This window comes from Danio aesculapii, chromosome 19 (genome assembly GCF_903798145.1).
Source record: "Danio aesculapii chromosome 19, fDanAes4.1, whole genome shotgun sequence".
Lineage (NCBI taxonomy): Eukaryota > Metazoa > Chordata > Actinopteri > Cypriniformes > Danionidae > Danio > Danio aesculapii.
In genome coordinates this window covers 33,883,862-33,905,032 of record NC_079453.1, presented here as the reverse complement: position 1 = coordinate 33,905,032, position 21,171 = coordinate 33,883,862, and the positions used below count along the sequence as shown (strand labels likewise).

At 35.9% G+C, this 21,171-nt stretch overlaps 1 protein-coding gene across 1 annotated transcript in view; it reads left to right on the top strand.

Annotated features, from left to right (window-relative positions):
• hpca (hippocalcin) overlaps positions 1–20,362 on the top strand; it is a 95,888-nt gene extending 75,526 nt beyond the window's left edge. Inside the window, exons 2-6 of the mRNA XM_056479535.1 lie at positions 3,020–3,166; positions 7,291–7,572; positions 15,129–15,234; positions 18,706–18,829; positions 18,929–20,362. Coding sequence (XP_056335510.1) covers positions 3,071–3,166; positions 7,291–7,572; positions 15,129–15,234; positions 18,706–18,803 — 582 coding nt within the window. The 5' untranslated portion in view covers positions 3,020–3,070 and the 3' untranslated portion in view covers positions 18,804–18,829; positions 18,929–20,362. The remainder of the gene's footprint in view (positions 1–3,019; positions 3,167–7,290; positions 7,573–15,128; positions 15,235–18,705; positions 18,830–18,928) is intronic.
• The last annotated feature ends 809 nt before the right edge of the window (positions 20,363–21,171 follow it).

Genomic DNA, 21,171 nt, shown 5'->3' with positions numbered 1-21,171 from the left:
CATCTCTGCAGTGACTCAAACAATTTATTAATAATTCATTATTATGATTATTAAATGTCATCTGGAATGGCAAAGAAAGCGTTCGTGCAGGACTCCCAGAGTTCATCAAGATTCTTAGGATTGATCTTCAATGCCTCCCCCTTCATCTTACTCCAGACATACTCAATAATGTTCTTACCTGGTGACAGGGCTGGCCAATCCTGGAGCATCTTGACTCTTGAGGAGTGCTATCCTGCTGTAGAATTTGCCCTCTCCTGTGGTTTGTAATGTAATAGGCAGCACAAATGTCTTGATACCTCAGGTTGTTGATGTTGCCATCCACTCTGCAGATCTCTCGCACACCATGCTGACTATAACCCCAGACCATGACTTTTCTGTCACCAAACTTGACTGTTTTCTGTGAGAATGTTGGGTCCATGCTGGTTCCTATAGGTCTTCTGCAGTATTTGTAATAATTAGGATGCAGTTCAACAGATGATTCATCTGAAAAATCTACCTATTGCCACTTTTTCAATTATTTTTTAATTATTTGTTGCTCTTACAACAAGGATTGGCGACAAGACTTTTGTCAGGTAGTGTACATTGTTATTGTGATTTCAAATAAATAGTGTAATGTCAAACTTCCTATAATTGTGATTTTAAATATTATTAACTATTATGATAGTAATGATTTAGTTATGACTAAATAAAATATATGAACGACTATGAATAAAAAGCCTACTGGTACTACAATTAAGTAAATATTTATAAATTGTGTAAAGATATTATTTTTCCTCTTTTATATTTCCTAATGTCATTTCAAACTTATTTGACTTAAATTTGTTTTGATATTTTTAAGAACTACTTTACACTGATATACACTGAAGGTTACTGGGGTCCAAAGACATTTCGGACTTAACTTACTTGCATCATATGATAAAAACCAGCAACATAAACAAGCAAAAAAAATAATTTTTTTTCAAAGTATGTCCAGGAATCACACACAGATGTAATATACTGGTAAAGAACTATTTACCACAAACTACTTATATTCACAGCCCTTGCCAACATTTAGCAAATTTATTTTTGCTTAGTTTTGCGTGCATGCTGTAATGTATATTTATGTGCATTTAATAGTTGACACAACAAAACTTTTTTAAACATGTATCCTGAGTATAAAGAACTGCGTTCAGATGTTTTGTTTGTTGTTGACTTAGGCCTCGTTTACACTAATACGTTTTCGTTTTAAAACGCTTTTCGCTTCTGTTTGCTAAATTGCTAACATGGATTTTATTGAGAGAATAGCTGTGTTTATGTGCTTTAGGAATGCTGAAAAACAGCGTATATTTATTCGGCGCCGTGTCTAAGTCCACTAGATCCTTTCAGTATGCACCTAGCTCTGTGAGTTCATCAACTCCTCCAGAAACTATACATGTATGATGGAGGCTTTCAGCCGTGCTTCCGATCACGTCATTCGCGCGAATCGCTCTGCAGGATGTCTGTTTGCATCTCTGCATAGACTTAACATGTAAATCACTAGCGCTTGACGCTTTATCCGTGTCTGGTGTGAACGCACCATCACACCTGTCTGAAAAAGGGGCGTCGAACAACGGCTAATTTACATTTAAAGAGACACATATGAGCAAATTGTGTTTTTGCTTGCACTCAAAAAAGCCAATAGCATCTGACTGCAGACTTTTACAAATGCAAGCTGAGACATTCAGTCTCAGACATGCAATGTCAGACACAATGCACTCAATGGAGCTAGTGACATCACTGTAAAGGGTAGGGTTAGGGCCGGGGTTAGGTGCGCTCATTAAAAGCAGTGCATGCAGCTCAAAAGAGGCATTTAAAGTTTGGTACAATAAATAAACAGTGAGGTATTTTGAGCTAGAACTTCACAGACACATTGTAGGCCACCAGAGACTTGTAAAATCTTTTTTCTCAGCATGTCTCTTCTAAATGCAGCTGAAAGTGACTTTTTTATTGGCAGTTTTTATTGCAAACCCGACCTTAGCCCCACCCCTGGACTCAAATAAACTTGATCTGTGTCATTTCATAAAAAAATACGGACTCCTCCCCCAGATAATGCATCTGGAGAGCTAAAAAGTAGCTTTAAATTAGGTTTTCCTCATCTCATCCCTCTCCACCGGGAATTATTTCTCTCCAGAGAGCACACACACTCAGCATGGGGTTGGAAAATCAAATCAGACAGGCTGCTATCATCCATAATCGCGCAAAAAAAAATTAGCATCCCTGAAAGTGATACAGTTTGGAGGATGTTCTTTTTTCTCAATGCTTATGTAAGGTAATTTAGCTTAAACTCTAGCTCAGTCTCGTACTGTCAGATAATCGCTCTTCATTGAGCTCCTAGCGCTCCCTGTGCGTTTGAGATAAATGTTTCTAGTGTTCATTGCTGGATGCTTTCATACATCTCAGAGAGTCTTGTTTGTGTGCAGTCATCCTCCTCCAGTGTTTTTACCACGGTTCACTGTTTGGCTTCAGATCGCAGTAATTGTAGGCGGCTCTGTTATTAATTAGCGCAGGTAGCTAACTATGTTAACGAAACATCAAGAGAGAACGGCTGTTTTTCTGCCGCACATTTGGACCGATTAATTTGTACATTTCCTATTATGAACAGCCGGCGTACAGGCAGTTTATGTATTTTTATCAGAGCGCAGGAAGTGAGAATGAGTCAGCTCAGAAGGGTGCTGTTCATTCACTAATGGATATGTTCAAACGCACATATACGGACACACAAACACATTGGCTCTAATTATCCATGTAATGTCAGGGGAGACATTAGAGTACACTGAGCCCTGATGGGTGGTACACCGGTAGCAAGAGAGTTCAGACACACTTGTTATGATTTGGAAGAAGACTACGGTTCTTAATTAGCTGAAATTTCATGTTTGCTGTGCCTAATCACTTGAGCCCTGGCCTCATAACTAAAACTCTGTCTTATCACTTGAACTTGTCTCCTGCTGTGAAATGTTTCCAGGTCTCACCTCATTGGCTCTTATGTCATTTTTGTGGACAGGTTTGACCTGGGGCCTTGGTGTTGTCACTGCGAGCACAGAGACGTATCATCATGGGAAAACAGAACAGCAAACTCAGGCCCGAGATGCTACAGGACCTGAGGGAGAACACAGAGTTCACTGACCACGAGCTGCAGGAATGGTACAAGGTGAGAACATATTGAGAAACATGGGATCTTACGTGGGAACAAGTTTGAATTTTGAATTATTTACAAATCAACAAAACACACTAAAAAATGTTTGTTTTTTTCCTGATTGTTCAAACTATTTATTTAAAATGAGTTGAATCAACACGATTCTTGCGGCTTTTTTGGGACAACTTAATTGTTTCATGTTCAATCCGCTTAAATTTGAAAAAAAAAAACAATTTAATCTTAATCGACTTATTCAACTTAATCGATTTCTGTTAGGAAAAAATGAAGGAAATGTGTGTCAAATTCCCTTCATTTGCACATGAAATTCACTTCACAACAAATGCGGATTCCCGTCATGGGCAGGGGTTCTGTCTGACCAGTGACTCTAGCTTCGTTGCTAAATGGCTGACGTGGATTTTATTGAATGAATAGCTGTGTTTATATGCTTTAGGAAGGCTGAAAAATAGCTTATATTCATTCGGCGTCATGTCTGAGTTCACTAGATCCTTTCAGAGGTGCATCTAGCTCTGTGAGCTCATCAACTCCTCCAGAAACTATACCTGTATGATGGCCGCTTTCAGCTGTGTTTCCGATTGTGTCATTTCCGTGAATTGTGCTGCAGGATGTCTGCTTGCGTGTTTGCATTTACTTATTTAAATGAGCTGAATCAACACAATTCCTGGGTTTTTTTTTTGGACAACTAAATAAAAAAAAATTAAGTTAAATTAATCGATTTGTGTTAGAACAATATGAAGGAAATGTGTGGAACCCTGCATTTTTTACAGTGCAAGTTACATCTGTATGAGACACTTTTTAGTTTTCGTTTTGAATGTGTATTAAAGGTTCAAGAAACCCTGGAGTACTTTTTTGAGATTTTAACAGATTTGTGTGTGTTGAGCATAAGTTGAGACAACATTAGCATCTGTCAGCTTTAATTGTGGAGAAAACGGGATCATTTTTGTTAGCTAATTCCATTTTCTGGGTTTAAAATAATTTTTTGGGGCAGGATCAAAATCGGTGATGTAGCACGAGCTACATGTAGCTACTAGTAGAGTGATGACGCGGCGGTTTCTCATTATTATTCATAACGGAGTTTTCTTATCCTATAAGACTCTGCTTCTTAATTATTCAGAAGAGCACATGCTTTTTGAAGGCAAGTCAGACCTGCAAAGCTGTGAGATCCAATGACTGGGTGAGACCGCGTCCGTGCACAGGTATATAGTCGTCCACGAAGGCTTGTATGTGTTTGTTTCCATGATCAACAGAGTTTGTTGCATTTTTTTCCGCACGATTCTGTCTGGGCAGATACACCAAAGCTATTGATTTGCAGCAAGCATTTTTATCGAGAAAGCCGTACGAGAATCAGAGAATGGCAGACTTTGGCCTACTGCGCTGCTGTGTTCACCTATTTTTTAAATCCTCCAGATTACAGACAACAGTTGATCGCTCCCCTCTTTTTCTCCCGCTCTGCCAGCCACGCCCACTCCTCCCTCTGCTCGCAGAGCTCCACACCCATCTCGGAGCATTTTTTTTAAATTTTCAGAGGTAGACTTGAATCGAAAGAGGGGGGTTTCATGGCCCCTTTACCCCTACCCCTCATTTTGCACATTCATGTGAAGCGGTAGAGTTGTCCCAATTCTCTTTGAAGATATAGGGCTAAGGGGAAAGGCTAGATAACCCTTAAAGCTGAGATTTTTCAGGAGCACACTCGAAACAAAGAGGTAAGAAAATTTAGAGGTACAGGTACAAAAATAGAATTGGGATTGAGCCTTAATTAGTTCAGTAACATTCATAGTTTAGGTGCCAGTAATTTTCAACATTCTTTAATCCATTACCTACCCTATCAAGAAAACATTTTTTGGATTGCATTTCTTAACTCCTAATGTCGCTAGTTAACACACTCAATGCATTTTTTTTCAACACATCCCATAATTTCTAAAATATCAAACTCTACCAAATAGTTGATATGTCGGTTCTTATGAAAATATTAAGTGTAAGACCAATTTTTTATTTATTTTTTTTTTAAGTAAAACGTTTTTGAGTGCTAATTCGCCTTTTTAAGTATGTCATAAAACATTTAAGATTTTATTTAACATGATTTTGGTTTTATTGTAAAAAAAAACAACAACAAGAAAACAAGTGTAATAGTGCAACAGGATTATGTTAGATTTTTTTTTTGTAGACCAACAATGCCGTGTGTGTAAACCATTGTTTAAAACAGTCATTCTTTAAATTACTTTAACAGTCATTAATTAAAACAGTAAAAACATGGTCAACCGTTTGATAGAGGGGCAGTCAGAGGGTTAATTAAGACGCACATACTGCTTAATATAATAGTTTTTTCTAATGAATAAATAATTAAATTAAGTGAATGAGTTTATGTTTAAGGCAAAAACAAACATCTGCTAATTAGGTTAATTACATCTGCTAATTAATGATGTTTAATTCAGTTTATTCATTTTAATGAGATTTAGTTTTCTTTTCTAACCCCTGTATGATTTATGGTTTTATGCATCATCTCTTTTTATTTTCAAACAATTTACAGAACTTTTCACTTTTCAAATGTTTCACACAGTGAGTCAAAATGATTAGCCATCCTGTGAATTTGTTTTCTTCTTTTTCAAATAGTCTCCAACAGAGTAAGGACAATATTTCACAATATTTCAGTATTTATTTTTTTTCTGGAGAAAGTCTTATTTCTTTTAGTTTGGCTGCAATAAAAGCAGTTTTTCTATTTGTAAAAATAATTTTTAAGGTCAACATTATAGAATTTTTTTTCCCAATTGGCAACAGATCAGGGGCGGCAATAGGGACACTGTCGCCTCACAGCAAGAAGGTTGCTGGATTGAGTCCCGGCTGGACCAGCTGGCGTTTCTGTGTGGAGTTTGCATGTTCTCCCCGTGTTTGCATGAGTTTCCTCCAGGTGCTCTGGTTTCCCACACAGTCCAAAGACATGCGCTATAGGTGATTTGGATAAATTAAATTGGCCATAGTGTATGAGTGTGTATGTGAATGAGTATTTCCCTGGTATGGGTTGCAGTTGGAAGGGCATTTGCTGCGTAAAACATATGCTGGAATAGTTGGCGGTTCATTCTGCTGTGGCAACTTCTGAGAGTAAGCCGAAGGAAAATTAATGGCTACAGATCAGACCACCTCTGTCCAGTGACCTACTTATTTAACCTAATTTGACAATAGTTAACCTATTTAACCTAATTAAGCCGTTAAATTATACTTTAAGCTGAATACTATCATGCAAAATAACTAGTAAAATATTTTGTACTATCATCATGAATAAGGAAATTAGCTTTTAAAAAATGTGTTATAAAAACTATTCGATTTTAAAAAGTCTTGACAGAATCTTCTCTCCATTAAACATCCCTTGGGAAATATTTTAAAAATATAATCATCAAACATTTCTGAATAGTAACTATATTTGAGGAGAAATAACAGTCACTGCTTCCCCAAAAGTGGGGCAAATGTAACATTAGCTGTATATCTCCATAAGTGGTGGTCGTGGGAAATGACTTTCAGTAAAATATACATCCCAGAGTTGTTTCCCCAAGCTGAGATATGACTGTCCCTTGTGAAAGAAGGTTAAGGGTTTATGTACAGTATGTGTATGTATATGTATATTTGAGCTACTGTAACATGAGGCCCTGAGGCTGTCTGAGGCCAAACATGGAAATCAACAAACCATCTACATTTCCATCACTTACCCAAAATCATAAAGTACACAAATTTCATAATTGCACACCTAATGGATCATTTTCTTTTTCATTATGTTGTATTAGTACTAACAAAGCCTTGTCTTTTTTGGAGGGGATATAAAAAAAGACAGAATTATGAAATTATATGGTGAATCAGTTCAAATAATATAAAAAACATTACTTGAACACACGTTATGTTTGAAGTACAATGTCCAAACCTGAAAGTAGGACACGAATGCATCACTACATCTTTCCATTTGTTTTTAAATGGCTGATTGTGAAGGATGAAGGCTTAAGAGGAAATTACAGCATCATCAAGAGAATTGCTTTATGAGTTTGGGGATCTTGGGATGCTTGTATTTGACTTTAGATGTCATATTTTAATAAAGAACCATGCAACTAATCGTAATATATCTTGTTCCTTCCAAACAGGGGTTTCTGAAGGACTGTCCCAGTGGACACTTGAACGTCGAGGAGTTTAAGAAGATCTATGCCAACTTCTTCCCGTATGGTGACGCCTCGAAGTTCGCCGAGCACGTCTTCCGTACGTTTGACACCAACAACGACGGGACCATCGATTTCCGGGAGTTCATCATTGCTCTGAGCGTGACGTCACGGGGAAAACTGGAGCAGAAGCTGAAGTGGGCCTTCAGCATGTACGATCTGGATGGCAACGGTTACATCAGCCGCGAGGAAATGCTAGAGATCGTGCAGGTCAGAGGCATTCTGGGACATTAATCTTGTGTTATTTCCACTTGAGATGTGAGATGCTAAGTGCTAAATGCTAACTGTCAAGGATAGTATGCTCAATGATCCTGAACCTTTGGCTATAGCTGATCTGGCATTATGCTGGCTGCTCAACTGTTGTTGCTCTTTGACCAACTGATAATACAATACGGTTATACTCGCAATATTTGACAAAGAGATCAAATTGAGCCTAAAATACAAAATAACAAGCCTGATTTAGGGATAGTAAAGATTCATTTCAAAGAGCTTTCATGCCATTTGAAATGTAATGAAGTGATTACTGTATACAATGTCTTTACAGACTATGTAAATAAAAAATGTACAGTTGAAGTCAGAATTATTAGCCTCCCTGAATTATTAGCCCCAGTTTATTTTTTCCCCAATTTCTGTTTAATGGAGAGAAGATTTTTTCAACACATCTCTAAACATAACAGATTTAATAACTCATTTCTAATAACTGATTTATTTTATCTTTGCCATGATGACAGTAAATGATATTTGACTAGATATTTTTCAAGATACTTCTAAACAGATTAAAGTGACATTTAAAGGTTTAACTAGGTTAATTAGGTTAACTAGGCAGGCTAGGGTAATTAGATAAATTATTGTATAACGATGGTTTGTTCTGTAGACTATCAAAAAAAAATTTAGCTTGAAGGGGCTAAAAATTTTGATCTTAAAATGGTGTTTAAAAAAAACCTGCTTTTATTCTAGCCAAAATAAAACAAATAAGACTCTCTTTAGAAGAAAAAATATGACACACTGTGAAAATGTCCTTGCGCTGTTAAACATCATTTGGGAAATATAAAAAAAAATCTAAATCAAAGGGGGCTAATAATTCTAATAATTCAACTGTATATGCAATTAGAAAAATTGTAGGTAAAGGTAAAATGATATTATATGTACACATTTGTTGTTTTGTTGTTGTTTTGTAAAGTTATAGTTTTATATTATCATACTATTTTTGCTATTTCATAGTCAAATTTTTGAATAATGGTATTAAAACCAGCCAGTTCCACACTCAAATTGTATAGTAATCATTAATTGCATAATATGGAAGCCAGAAATGCAGTATTTGTAAGTGTATATGACCACAAAACAAGAATTGCATTGTGTAATTAGTCCAAAATACATTGTTTGGGTCAAAATTATGGATTTATTTTCCTTTATCCCAAAAATAATTAGAATTGTAAGTAGAAATCTTGCTCTATGAAGACATTTTGTAAATTTCCTATCGTTTATATATCAAAACTTAATTTTTGATTAGACTTCGTTTAGACAAGTGGTTCTCAAGCATGCCCGTGCATCAATTGGCACAAAAAAATCATTAATTATTTCAGTTTTATTTACTATCTGAGACTGAACGATCTTTTATTTTGAAAAATCTTTAATTTTTGACTGCATTCTCTCGCTAACATCTTGGTCACTTGAGCGGCCAATTTTAACCCACAAGAGGCAAAATAAGTAAGAAACAAAAGTTTTTTTGCGAAGGGGAAAAGGCCCAGTAAAGGACCCACGAACTGCCAAGGAATAGATCTGCAACCCATTTGTCAACAAATCAGGTGAATCCACCATGTCTGTGTAAGAAGATCAACTGCTGGAGATTGCAAATGACAGGGCCTTTTAGGGGCCGTTCGCAAATCAAGTCTTTTTTAGAGTTCACACTAGCAGTTTGTTATTTCCAATGGAGGTGTGTGGCTTGTGCGCACAAGCACTAAGATGTGCTCGCACCTTCCAGTGCACCACGAGTCACGTGATAAGAACTGATCAATCAGCTTCAGCTTGTATGGAATATACACATTTCGGTAGACTAATTACCTTAGACAAACACAGAACGCCCAAACACTGCATTGTTTTAAAATTTTCTCCATAAATAAAACTTGTATCAGAGTGACAGCAATGTTTTGTCAGCTTGTCATCCTGTATGAAAACGATTGATGGTCGCCTAGCAACCTACAAACCTCAACATCCCCTGGTCCACGGTAAAATTGTCAAGCGTTGACCGGTCCACGGTGATAAAAAGGTTGGGGACCACTGATATAGACAACCTTAAAGGTGATTTTCTCAATATTTTGATTTGGACATTTCCTATTGCGGCGACACGGTGGCGCAGTGGATAACGGTGTCGCCTCACAGCAGGAAAAACACCTGAAAACATCATGAGACAAAATTAAGACTCTTAAATGAGTTATTCATTGAATACTTCAATAAAAGGATTAGTTCTTTTGTTCCTCCAAGTGACTGTCTTTTGGTGAGTTTCTAACAGGATTTATGACCGTCTGAAGTGCACTTTAGAGTGAAAACTATCAAGGGTGCCATAATTACATGTCGTTCCATACCGAAGTGTTCAAAACTGAATGAAGGCCGCTGGTTCGAGTCCTGGCTAAGTCAGTTTCTGTGTGGAGTTTGCTTGTTCTCCCCGTGTTCGTGTGGGTTTCCTCCAGGTGCTCCGGTTTCCCCCACAGTCCAAAGACATGTGCTATAGGTGAATTGGATAAGCTAGATGGTCTGTAGTGTATGTGTGTATGTCCTGGTCCTCCAGATTGGGGCTTGAGCATTGAGCTAACAACTCTCCTCATAAAAAATAAATGTTACGATACATCAATATGGTGCCGCTAAACTAAATATCAACTTCGATGTAAATGGCCCTGTAAGTAAGTACATATCCTATTGTAAATATATCGAAACTCAATTTTGATTAGCAATATCTGCTATTACTAATTGCTAGGGATTTAATTTAGATGGCATTAAAAGTGATTTTCTCAATATTTAGATTTTTTTTTAAACCCTCAGTTTCCAGATTTTCACAAATAATGATAATATTGAAAAGTATTGTCCTATTCTTTCCAACAAACCCATCAATGGAAAGCATATTTATTCTGTGTTCAGGTAAAATGTAAATCTCATTTTTTTTAAATTGACACTTACAGTATGAATGATTGGTTTTTTGGACCAGGGTCACACACAGACACGCATATATTTAACCCTTTGTGCACTGTTCAAATTTACTATCCGTTTGTTATGTTCAGGAGGAAAACATCCACTAAATTAAACTGCTGTAAAAATGCATCAGATAAATATTTTTTCTTTTTTTGCATACAGCTATAAATCAACCTCATTCCTGATCAAAACTACTAACATGTTTAGAAAATTACAAGGTAATTTCTCCCTAATTTACTGTTGGTGGCTGTATTTGCCCCATTAACTTCCATTATAACCACATTTGATGGTAAATACACAGTCTTTGTTTTTACTTCATGTCGTTCTGAGACGTCAAGAGTAGTAATAATAAAGTCAATGGGGCAAAAACAGCCACCAACAGTAAATTAGGGGGAAAAAAAATGAAAATTAATCAAAAAAATGTATTAAAGGCAATGTTGTTTCACATGACCAAATAAATCCAGTCATTTTGTGTGTTTTTTTCATCAAATCAGTGACATCATTTATGAATTTGGCAATTAAAAGAGTTAAAATCCTGTAATTTTCCAAACAGTTTTGTAGTTTTGATCAAGACTGAGCTTAATTAAGAGATTTATGCAAACAAAATTGAAAAAAATAATTATCTGATGCCTTTTTACAGCAGTTTAATTGAGTGGATGTTTTCATCATGAACATAACGAAGGGTAGTAAACCTGCCCTGTTAGGTTTTTCTAAAAATTCTAAACATTTTCCTACAATATGTGTCAAAATAAGATTTGTCACCAAAAGCTGCTAGCTGCTAGCTGAAACACAGAAAATGTTGTGGCCAAATTTAGACTCAAAATCACCCCAGAGTGGATGAAAACATCCCCAACAGTACATAAGGGATAATTCTAAAATTTAGCCTTAATAAGCAACACTAGTTTTATGATGGCTTGAATTTAGTGTTTAGCATCTCGCAAATCATTGCTCAAAATATTTCTCATGTTTGTTGACTTGTTGAGTGACTTATTGTGTCCTTATTATGTCAGATGAAAAGGGGAAAATGCTTTTATCATTGAAGAAATGAAAGAATCAAAAAAGAAGCAGATGCAATTTTTAATTTATGTTGAGCAGTTCTTCTTGTCCCTCCTAATACAAGACTAATTAGGAGTGCAGTCATAGCCTTTCATAGCTCTTCTTGCTGCAGTGTGCTTTGATGTTTCTCAAACGTGTTAAAATGTATATACTATAAGCTATTTTACTGATCATAAACTGACAGATAATGTTCAGGGTTGTTTTATTTCAGGGTCAGAAGTTAATGGGGGAATTGTGGCAGAAATCAAGATAAGGGGCAAAAAAAAAAAAAACACTCCTACACCATTTACCCGTAATGGCTGAAGATAAATCAATGTCAATTCGTATCAATTGTATTAATATTCGCTAATCAACAATAATAAAATATGATTTGTAGCAGTTTATTAATGGTGACAGTTTGCAGTATATCCAACTGTTTGTAAAAGCAACTTGCATTTAAATATTTGGTCATAAAAACCAATTAATCGGGTAATTAAAAACAATTAAAAAATAAAACAATTCAATCCATCCTTAGAAAACATTGTATAAATGAAAAAAGTTATAATATATATATATATATATATATATATATATATATATATATATATATATATATATATATATATATATATATATATACACACATATATATAGGCTATATATAAAAATTTAGATATAAATATTATGTTTTTATTATGTCAAATTATGTTTAACAGAGCAAGAAAATTTTCACAGTGTGTCTGATTATATTTTTCTTTTGGAGAAAGTCTTATTTGTTTTATTTCGGCTAGGATAAAAGCAGTTTTCAATTTTTTAAACACCATTTTAAGGTCAAAATTATTAGCCCCTTTAACAATATTTTTTATAACCATTGTTATACAATAACTTGCCTAATTACCCTAACCTGCCTAGTTAACCTAATTAACCTAGTTAAGCCTTTAAATGTCACTTTAAGCTGTATAGAAGTGTCTTGAAAAATATCTAGTACAATTTACTGTCATCATGGCAAAGATAAAATAAATCCGTTATTAGAGATGAGTTATTAAAACTTTTATGTTTAGAAATATGTTGAAAAAATTTTCTCTGTTAAACAGAAATTGGGGAAAAAAATAAAGTGGTGGGTGGATTGCAATAATTCAGGGGGGCAAATAATTCTGATGTCAACTTTATATTGACAGTCAAGCCTAAAATATTTCATACCCCAGGGATATCTATCTATCTATCTATCTATCTATCTATCTATCTATCTATCTATCTATCTATCTATCTATCTATCTATCTATCTATCTATATATCTATCTATCTATCTATCTATCTATCTATCTATCTATCTATCTATCTATCTATCTATCTATCTATCTATCTATCTATCTATCTATCTATCTATCTATCTATCTATCTATCTATCTATCTATCTATCTATCTATCTATCTATCTATCTATCTATCTATCTATCTATCTATCTATCTATCTATCTATCTATCTGTCTATCTATCTGTCTAACTGTCTGTCTGTCTGTCTGTCTGTCTGTCTGTCTGTCTGTCTGTCTGTCTATCTATCTATCTATGTCTGTCTGTCTGTCTATCTAATATCTTTTTATATCCAGTGTCTATATCAACCAAGGGCGTAGAGGACATGTTAAAGTTAAATAATTATTAATCACCTGCTTCTAAATGGTTTGTCTCTAAAAGTGAGGAGGACGTACCAGCCCCCCCCCCCCCCCCCCCCCCCCCCCCAACCCCCTACTATCAACCCTTTGTCATTTCCTCATGTATATTCTTGTAATAATAATATTGAGAATCTGATGTTTTAAATGCACATTATTAGTATTTTTTCATTAATGAAGTGATAAATAAAACAAAATTAATACTATATGATTCAAAACAAAAATGATCATTTTAGTCAAAACACACACCAAGTAATAACTTACCATTTGTGTTTATTTCCCCAAACCTGTACATTTCCTCTTAATATTTTTTTTTAATTCTGACCATACATACTCTAAAAAATCTATTAGTATTTCTTCTGTTTATAGTATGTATATAAATACTATGTATGTCTGAGGCCTGACTGGTCTTTTTTTTAATTAGCAAACAATCTTTAATAAATCTTGAATTCGTAATAAATTCATACATTCTTCTTCTTAACCAGCAGACATTTCAAAGCACACATACAGTACAGTCTTAATAATTTGCAGAAATTCTGAGATGTGAAGGCTGACCCCTGGTGGACAGATTAAGTGCAGACATCAGTGTGTGCCGTCCCAGATCTGAATGCTCTGCACTGGGGAGTACAGAAGCTATTAGCATGTGCTTAGCGTGCTCGGTCGGTACCTTAGCCAGGTTTGGCAGAGCTTCATTCTGCGCGATGGTCTTGGACTCTGCGGGATTAACGAGTTAAATTTAACCGGGGTTTATCCCTGTGTGTGCAGAACGGCGGGATTATCCGCAAGCTCATGGAGGTTACAGTTGGCTGGCACTCAGAGATTGCAGCGTGTTGCATATTTTATCACGGCGGCTGCTTTTAAAAGGTGGAGGGCTAAGCCGAGAGTAGTCTGCCTGACTGTGAATATCATTATCCCTCAAAAACACTACATAATTGATTGACTTAATCTCTGATTTACTGGATATGAGCTGAAAAAGCATATGAAGTTTGTCTGGTGGAGTTTGAGTTTGCTTTATAGTTCACGGTGAAACTGTGAACTATAATAAACTGGTAATTATGTGTAAGGTATAACTGACAATGAACTATTGAACACTGTATTTTAGTAATAACAGATGGGAGGTTTCACATTGCTGGGGTTGTGGCTGAAAGATAATCTGCTGCATAAAACATATGCCAGAGTAATTGGCAGTTCATTGCGCTCTGTAGGCAACTGATAGTCTAACCACATAACTTTTGATGATATGCAGCCACCATGTTTGTAGCCTGTAGTTGTAATCAAATTCACATCCAATGTTTAGTGTATTGTGGGCACTTTGAATTTCTACCAGAAACATTGGGGTATCTTTGGAATACTCAATTTAATATACTATTTAGGATGAATAGTATGCAATGAGGTACTTTTTTTGTTTTAATATTATTTTTGACAGGTGTAGACTGTGAAATAACTAACAGAATTCAGTGTTATGATATGGAACTGTAAAGCCGTGGTCACTAAAGTTTGAATATGCGAAATTTGGTTGGACGATGCTGCGAAAAGGAGTGGGATAAAACAAGATGATACGATACTGATACTGATCACATTTTAATCTCCCATTGGTTTACCAAAGTTAACCACGATTGTGAAAATTTTTGGTTTAATACATTTGCATGCACATAAAAGGAGGTCAAGGGGGCAAAAAGTCCAGTGTGACCACGGCTTAATACTGTCAAGAACTGGCTGAAACTACTTTAGCTATGCTCTTATCTAAAAAACAATGGCACCTTAGAATTCAACATAAAATAGAATATAAACTCAGTTAAATCTGTGAAGGATAGATAAAGGGGGTCTGCTGATACTTTAGGTCATTTGTTTTAACCTGGTTCATTATTCATATCTCTAACAGGCCATTTATAAGATGGTGTCTTCGGTGATGAAAATGCCTGAGGATGAATCCACACCAGAGAAGAGGACAGATAAGATATTCAGACAAATGGACCTGAACAATGATGGTAAGCAGAGTCTTGAGTATTTGAATTCAATTTGGCCTGGTGTCATTTTTAAATAGCGAGTTATTTCATTAAACGTATAGTCTATACTCTTACACACTTTACAGCAAATTAAAGGTTTTATTTAATATTTTTTATTTTAGCTAAATGAACTTAGCTCTGGGAAAAAATACGTTTTAACTAAAATGTTTGTGTGTTATTTAAATGGAAATGTCAAATACGAAAATTATCAATTAATATATGTATTTCCAGACAATTTTAATAAGTTGATCTAAAGTATTTCACGTGTAGATCATTTTTTTCTGAGGTCTGAAACATGGAATATTATTACGTTGACCTATGTACATTTTCTGCAAATATTGTTTTTGAACACACACAAGTAGTTTATAAAATAAAACAGAAATGAACATTTTACTCAAAACACATACCCATTAATGGAAAATCCATAGAACCAATAATAACTTTGAAGTGATTCTTTCAGAGCTGTACAATATACATTTAATATAATAAACAAAATATACAATATAACACGGATGAAGCCAGTACTTTATTTAGTATGGATGCTTTAATTTGGTCAGTAAAGTGACAGAAATTATAATAATTTAGCAATTCTCTTTTTGTCAAATTAACTGTTCTTGTTACTGTTACTGTATTTTGTGTATTTTTAAATGTACATTTGGTGAGTGTATGGGACTCCTTTAAAATAAAGTGAGAAATCTTTGCCAAGCTGTTTCACACTTCACACTCCTGAAATACAAACCAATTAAGTGAAGTTTCATAAACTTAATTTCGAGAGGACACGTGATATGATTGAGCACGTCTGGCCACTCATCTGTAATCAGTAATAATCCAATCAGAGTGATCCTAGTTTACTATAAATGGATCATTTTCTCCCTACTGCTCTATCTTCGTTTGGAAGAATCCCCCTTCCACCCCTTCTCCTCCTTTTCCTCCCTTTTCTAAAAGGGGAGCTTTCGAGACCTACCTGATCTCGGATCTCCTGATATGCTTATCGACTGGGCGGGAGCCCTGGGCTCAAATATCTCAGAGCTCAGGGTTCTCTCCCAGGACAGCATGCCAAACCTGCTTTAAACGCCAAGCATATCTAAGTGGGAACTCTTGAAATTGAATTTTGTCCTGATTTTGTTAAAAATGACATAACAGTTTGTTCTTCAATTTCGCTTGACGTATATCAGGGTTTTTATAAACAGTGGGTACAGAAAGTATTCACTCTTTGTTATATTGCAGCCATTTGCTAAAATTTGTTGATTTAGTTTTCTTATTAATGTACACACAGCACCACATACTAACAGTAAAACACAGAAATGTTTATATTTTTGCAGATTTCTTATAAAAGAAAAACTGAAATATCACATGTATTCAGACCCTTTGCTCAGTTTTTAGTAGAAGCCCCCTTTTGATCTAATACAGCCGTGAGTCTTTTGGGAAAGATGCAACAAGTTTTTCACACCTGGATTTAGGGATCCTCTCCTTGCAGATCCTCTCCAGTTCTGTCAGGTTGGATGGTAAATGTTGGTGGACAGCCATTTTTAGGTCTGTCCCGAGATAGGATTAATTGGGTTTAAGTCAGGGCTCTGGCTGGGCTTTTAAGAAAAGTCACACAGTTGTTGTGAAGCCACTCCTTCATTATTTTATCTGTGTGCTTGAGGTCATTGTCTTTATGGACGGTAAGTCTTCTGCCCAGTCTGAGGTCCTGAGCACTCTGGAGAAGGTTTTCATCCAGGATATCCCTGTACTTGGCTGCATTCATCTTTCCCTTGATTGCAACCAGTCTTCCTGTCCCTGCAGCTGAAAAACACCCCCACATCATGATGCTGCCAGCACCATGCTATAGAATTAAGGCCAAAAAGTTCTATCTTGGTCTCATCAGACCAAAGGCTTTTATGCATCTTGCACTGAGAAAAGGGTTCCATCGGGCCACTCTGCAATAAAGCCCTGACTGTTGGAGGGATGCAGTGATGGTTGACTTTCTACAACTTTCTCCCATCGCTGGAGCTCAGCCACAGTGATCTTTAGGTTCTTCTTTACCTCTCTCACCAAGGCTCTTCTCACCCGATAGCTCAGTTTGGCTAGACAGCCAGCTCTAGGAAGGGTTCTGGTCCTCCCAAGCTTCTTCCATTTAAGGATTATGGAGGCCATAATGTGAAAATCATGCAGTCTGAACTCGGCATTCGGAACCTTCAGTGCAGCAGAAATGTTTCTGTAACCTTGGCCAGATCTGTGCCTTGCCATAATTCTGTCTCTGAGCTCTTCAGGCGGTTCTTTTGACCTCATGATTCTCACTTGCTCTAACATGCATTATGAGCTGTAAGGTCCTATATGAACAGGTGTGTGACTTTCCTAATCAAGTCCAATCAGTATAATCAAACACAGCTGGACTCAAAGGTGTAGAAACATCTCAAGGTTGGCTGTTTCTCAATATGCGTTCTTCAGCGATCCTGCATCCTCATGTTCTCGTGTAACGTCATTATCAACCGCCAAAGTTGAAACCAAACGGGTGAAAGTTCCAGGATGTGCTCTTGATATCGAGGACACATCGATGCAGACTTGAGCACTGCTCTAGAAGTCCCAGAAGTCATGACTGAATAAAGGAGGTGAGAAGCACAGCATTTTATATAGATATATTATTGAAGTTCGGAGATATAACTTATTCATCTCAGGAGTTTCCTCAAATGAAACAACGAAAGTAAACATTACCATAAAAATCTTAATAAGGGCATGAACAGCATAAGGTTTATGCATAGTATATATTGTGAAAAAGGGAAAAATAAAAAATCGATGTATGAATGCTGTAATGTTTATTTAAATAACATAATTTAAATAATCTTCCATTAAAAAGGTCCTGTGACCATCAGGAAGAACCAGGGAAAAACACAGCATCTCATTTCTCACAGGACGCATTCTCTGTTTTCGTGGTCTCTTAAGTTCGTTCTTCTGAGGTAACTTGGTAAGACCGGTCACCACAAGAACGCAAGTCCGTTTTCTGCGTTCTTGGAATTGAGAAACAGCCAATGATCATAAGAAATGCAGAGCACCTGAGTTAAACATATGAGTGTCACATGAGTCTGAATACTTGGAACATGTGATATTTCAGTTTTTCTTTTTTATTACATCTGAAAAAAATGTCAACAATTCAGTGTTTTTCTGTCAATATGGGGTGCTGTGTGTACAATAATGAAGAAAAAAAATGAACTTAGATTTAGCAAATCACTTCAATATAACAGTGAAAAAATTAAGGGGGTGTGAATACTTTCTGTACCCACTGTATTACACAAGCATTGTTACCTTGAGAACATCCTAAAAAGGGTTTTCTATCAAGTGAAATGTTTGTCATTAAATAATTCAAATGAGTTATTTTGAACTGAACTGTGCAGTGTCCTTGGCAAACATCAGGTTTTTTTTTTTAATATCTTCTCAACTTCTCTCTCCACCATTTCTGTGTTCCCCTTCTAGGCAAGCTGTCTTTGGAAGAGTTCATAAAAGGTGCCAAAAGTGATCCCTCCATTGTGCGGCTACTGCAGTGTGACCCCAGCAGCGCTTCGCAGTTTTGAGTCGCTCCAGACAACCGGCACTAAATGCATGAAAGCTCTTATATCTCATTCTCCTTTGTGTTCCAGACGGAATAGTTTCAAGAAAAAAAAGTGCAACGATTTTACTTTCAGTTTCTTTTTCCCAGAAAGGACATGCATACATCTGAAGAACAAAGACAACACCTGCCAAGACAAGATCTTCTGTCTGCTGCGTGTCATCCGGCCTAGTCTCTGCAGAAGCTGGCGGAGTTTTCGACTCCAAAAAAAAAAGCTGATCCTCTTCCAGAGTCCAGATTATTTTGGAAAGGAATGTTCCTTTTTAGGAATCGTGCAGTGCATGCGCTCCCGAGCCTCTTGTGTTTAAAATCTGTGCTGTTTTGTTTCTCTGCTCCCTTTGTTTTGTGAGGGCACAGCTCGACTTTTTATATCGATATTTATGTGTATATACAGTATAAATGCATATAGAACCATGTTAGGACTACGAAGGAAGGCAGTTATAGGCGTCTTTTTACTCGCGTGCATCTTACGGCAGTATTATGTAGCTTCAGACAGTATCCAAATCTTAGCCTCCTGCTGACCCGCGATGGACTGATGGACTGAATGTTGGGATTTTTCCGCTCTGGCGCTCATGATCTTTATTTTTACAAAGAGAAGGCTGAGGATCCCATTCTTGAATTCTGTTCATTTGGTTTGCTGTAAATACATGGTTTGCTTCCATATTTCTTTATTTATTTTGATTTATTTTTTATGTTTATGCCGTGTATTTTACCAAGGGTGATTTTGTTATTGTTGAACCGAGATGTGAGATAATTCAAAGCTTTTCTCTTTTTTTTTGGCGTACATTCCGCTGTGTTTTGAACGGAGGACACTGGTAGCACATATCATTTGAAGCGCTTCATCTGTGTGCGTGCGGTTATGCGCGTTTGTTTGTATACGCAAGAGTGAAGGTTTGCATGTTCTGGCGTATGTGTGTGTCTGTGCTACGTTTATAGTATCACTTTGTGTAGCTCTTTATGATATCTTTGTATGCAAGTACGTTTTTGAAACCCCGATTTGAAGCAGCAAACTCGTGACTTTATCCTGCGGCAACTTTACTCTGCATCTTATGGTACTCAAAATCATCATTGTTAGGTTTCCATTAAACAACATAGACAGGAATGTACAACACTATAATTTATGATCATGTTTCACCTTTAGATAGAGTCTATGAATACTGAAAGTGATCACTAAGGGCTTATTTCCACTATTGAATGAACAGGTGTAAAGAGAACGGCACTGCTTATGAGTTTTTTGTTTTTGTTTTATGCAATGACTGACATTCCATGACCTGAATTCTCCAGGTGCTCCTGCTTTGTACAAACACATTAGCTCATGAACTCCATACATGCCCACACTCTCAGTACACGTGTAGCTCTTACTTTTGCTGGCATCCGTGTTGCTTCCATATTTGTACCGAGACCATATTTGATGCTGCACCCTCTATGGCAACTTTTCCCTCTATTATGTTGCATGAAAACCTCATGCGAGGACATAATGATTGTCCCCTTTTACTGACGTTGACAAATATACTTCTGTGTTTAGAGAGTGGTCTGAGAGTGATTCTTGCACAACGCTGACCTGTCTACTTATTGATCAACCTGGTCATGTGAGCACAAAGTGCAAATATATATTTAGCAGGGTTGTGTGTCCTTCAAAGATGAATGGAGAATTCCACTAAAATTCCTTTAGATCTAATGCATGGAGTCAGATCAGTCTTAAAAATAATACATTAAAAAAATTCATATATGCACAGAACAATTCACATTTACAAAAAACTTTTTTTTACATCTGTAAACACACAACTCACAAGTGAAAATCATAATTATGCACCAAATGAATTGGATTTGCATTATTGTGAATCGGGTTTTGAATTTACAAATTGGATTTACGTGTTTTTAATCGTATTTTTAATTGACGAATTGGGTTTGTGTATTTTTAATCATTTTTTTAAATTTACAAATTGGATTTACGTATTTTTAGACGTTTTTTTTAATTGACGAATTGGGTTTGTGTATTTTTTAAAAAAAAAATTTTATTTACAAATTGGATTTACGTGTTTTTAATCGTATTTTTAATTGACGAATTGGGTTTGTGTATTTTTAATCATTTTTTTTAAATTTACAAATTGGATTTACGTATTTTTAGACGTTTTTTTAATTGACGAATTGGGTTTGTGTATTTTTTAAAAAAAAAATTTTATTTACAAATTGGATTTACGTGTTTTTAATCGTATTTTTAATTGACGAATTGGGTTTGTGTATTTTTAATCATTTTTTTTAAATTTACAAATTGGATTTACGTGTTTTTAGACGTTTTTTTAATTGACGAATTGGGTTTGTGTATTTTAAAA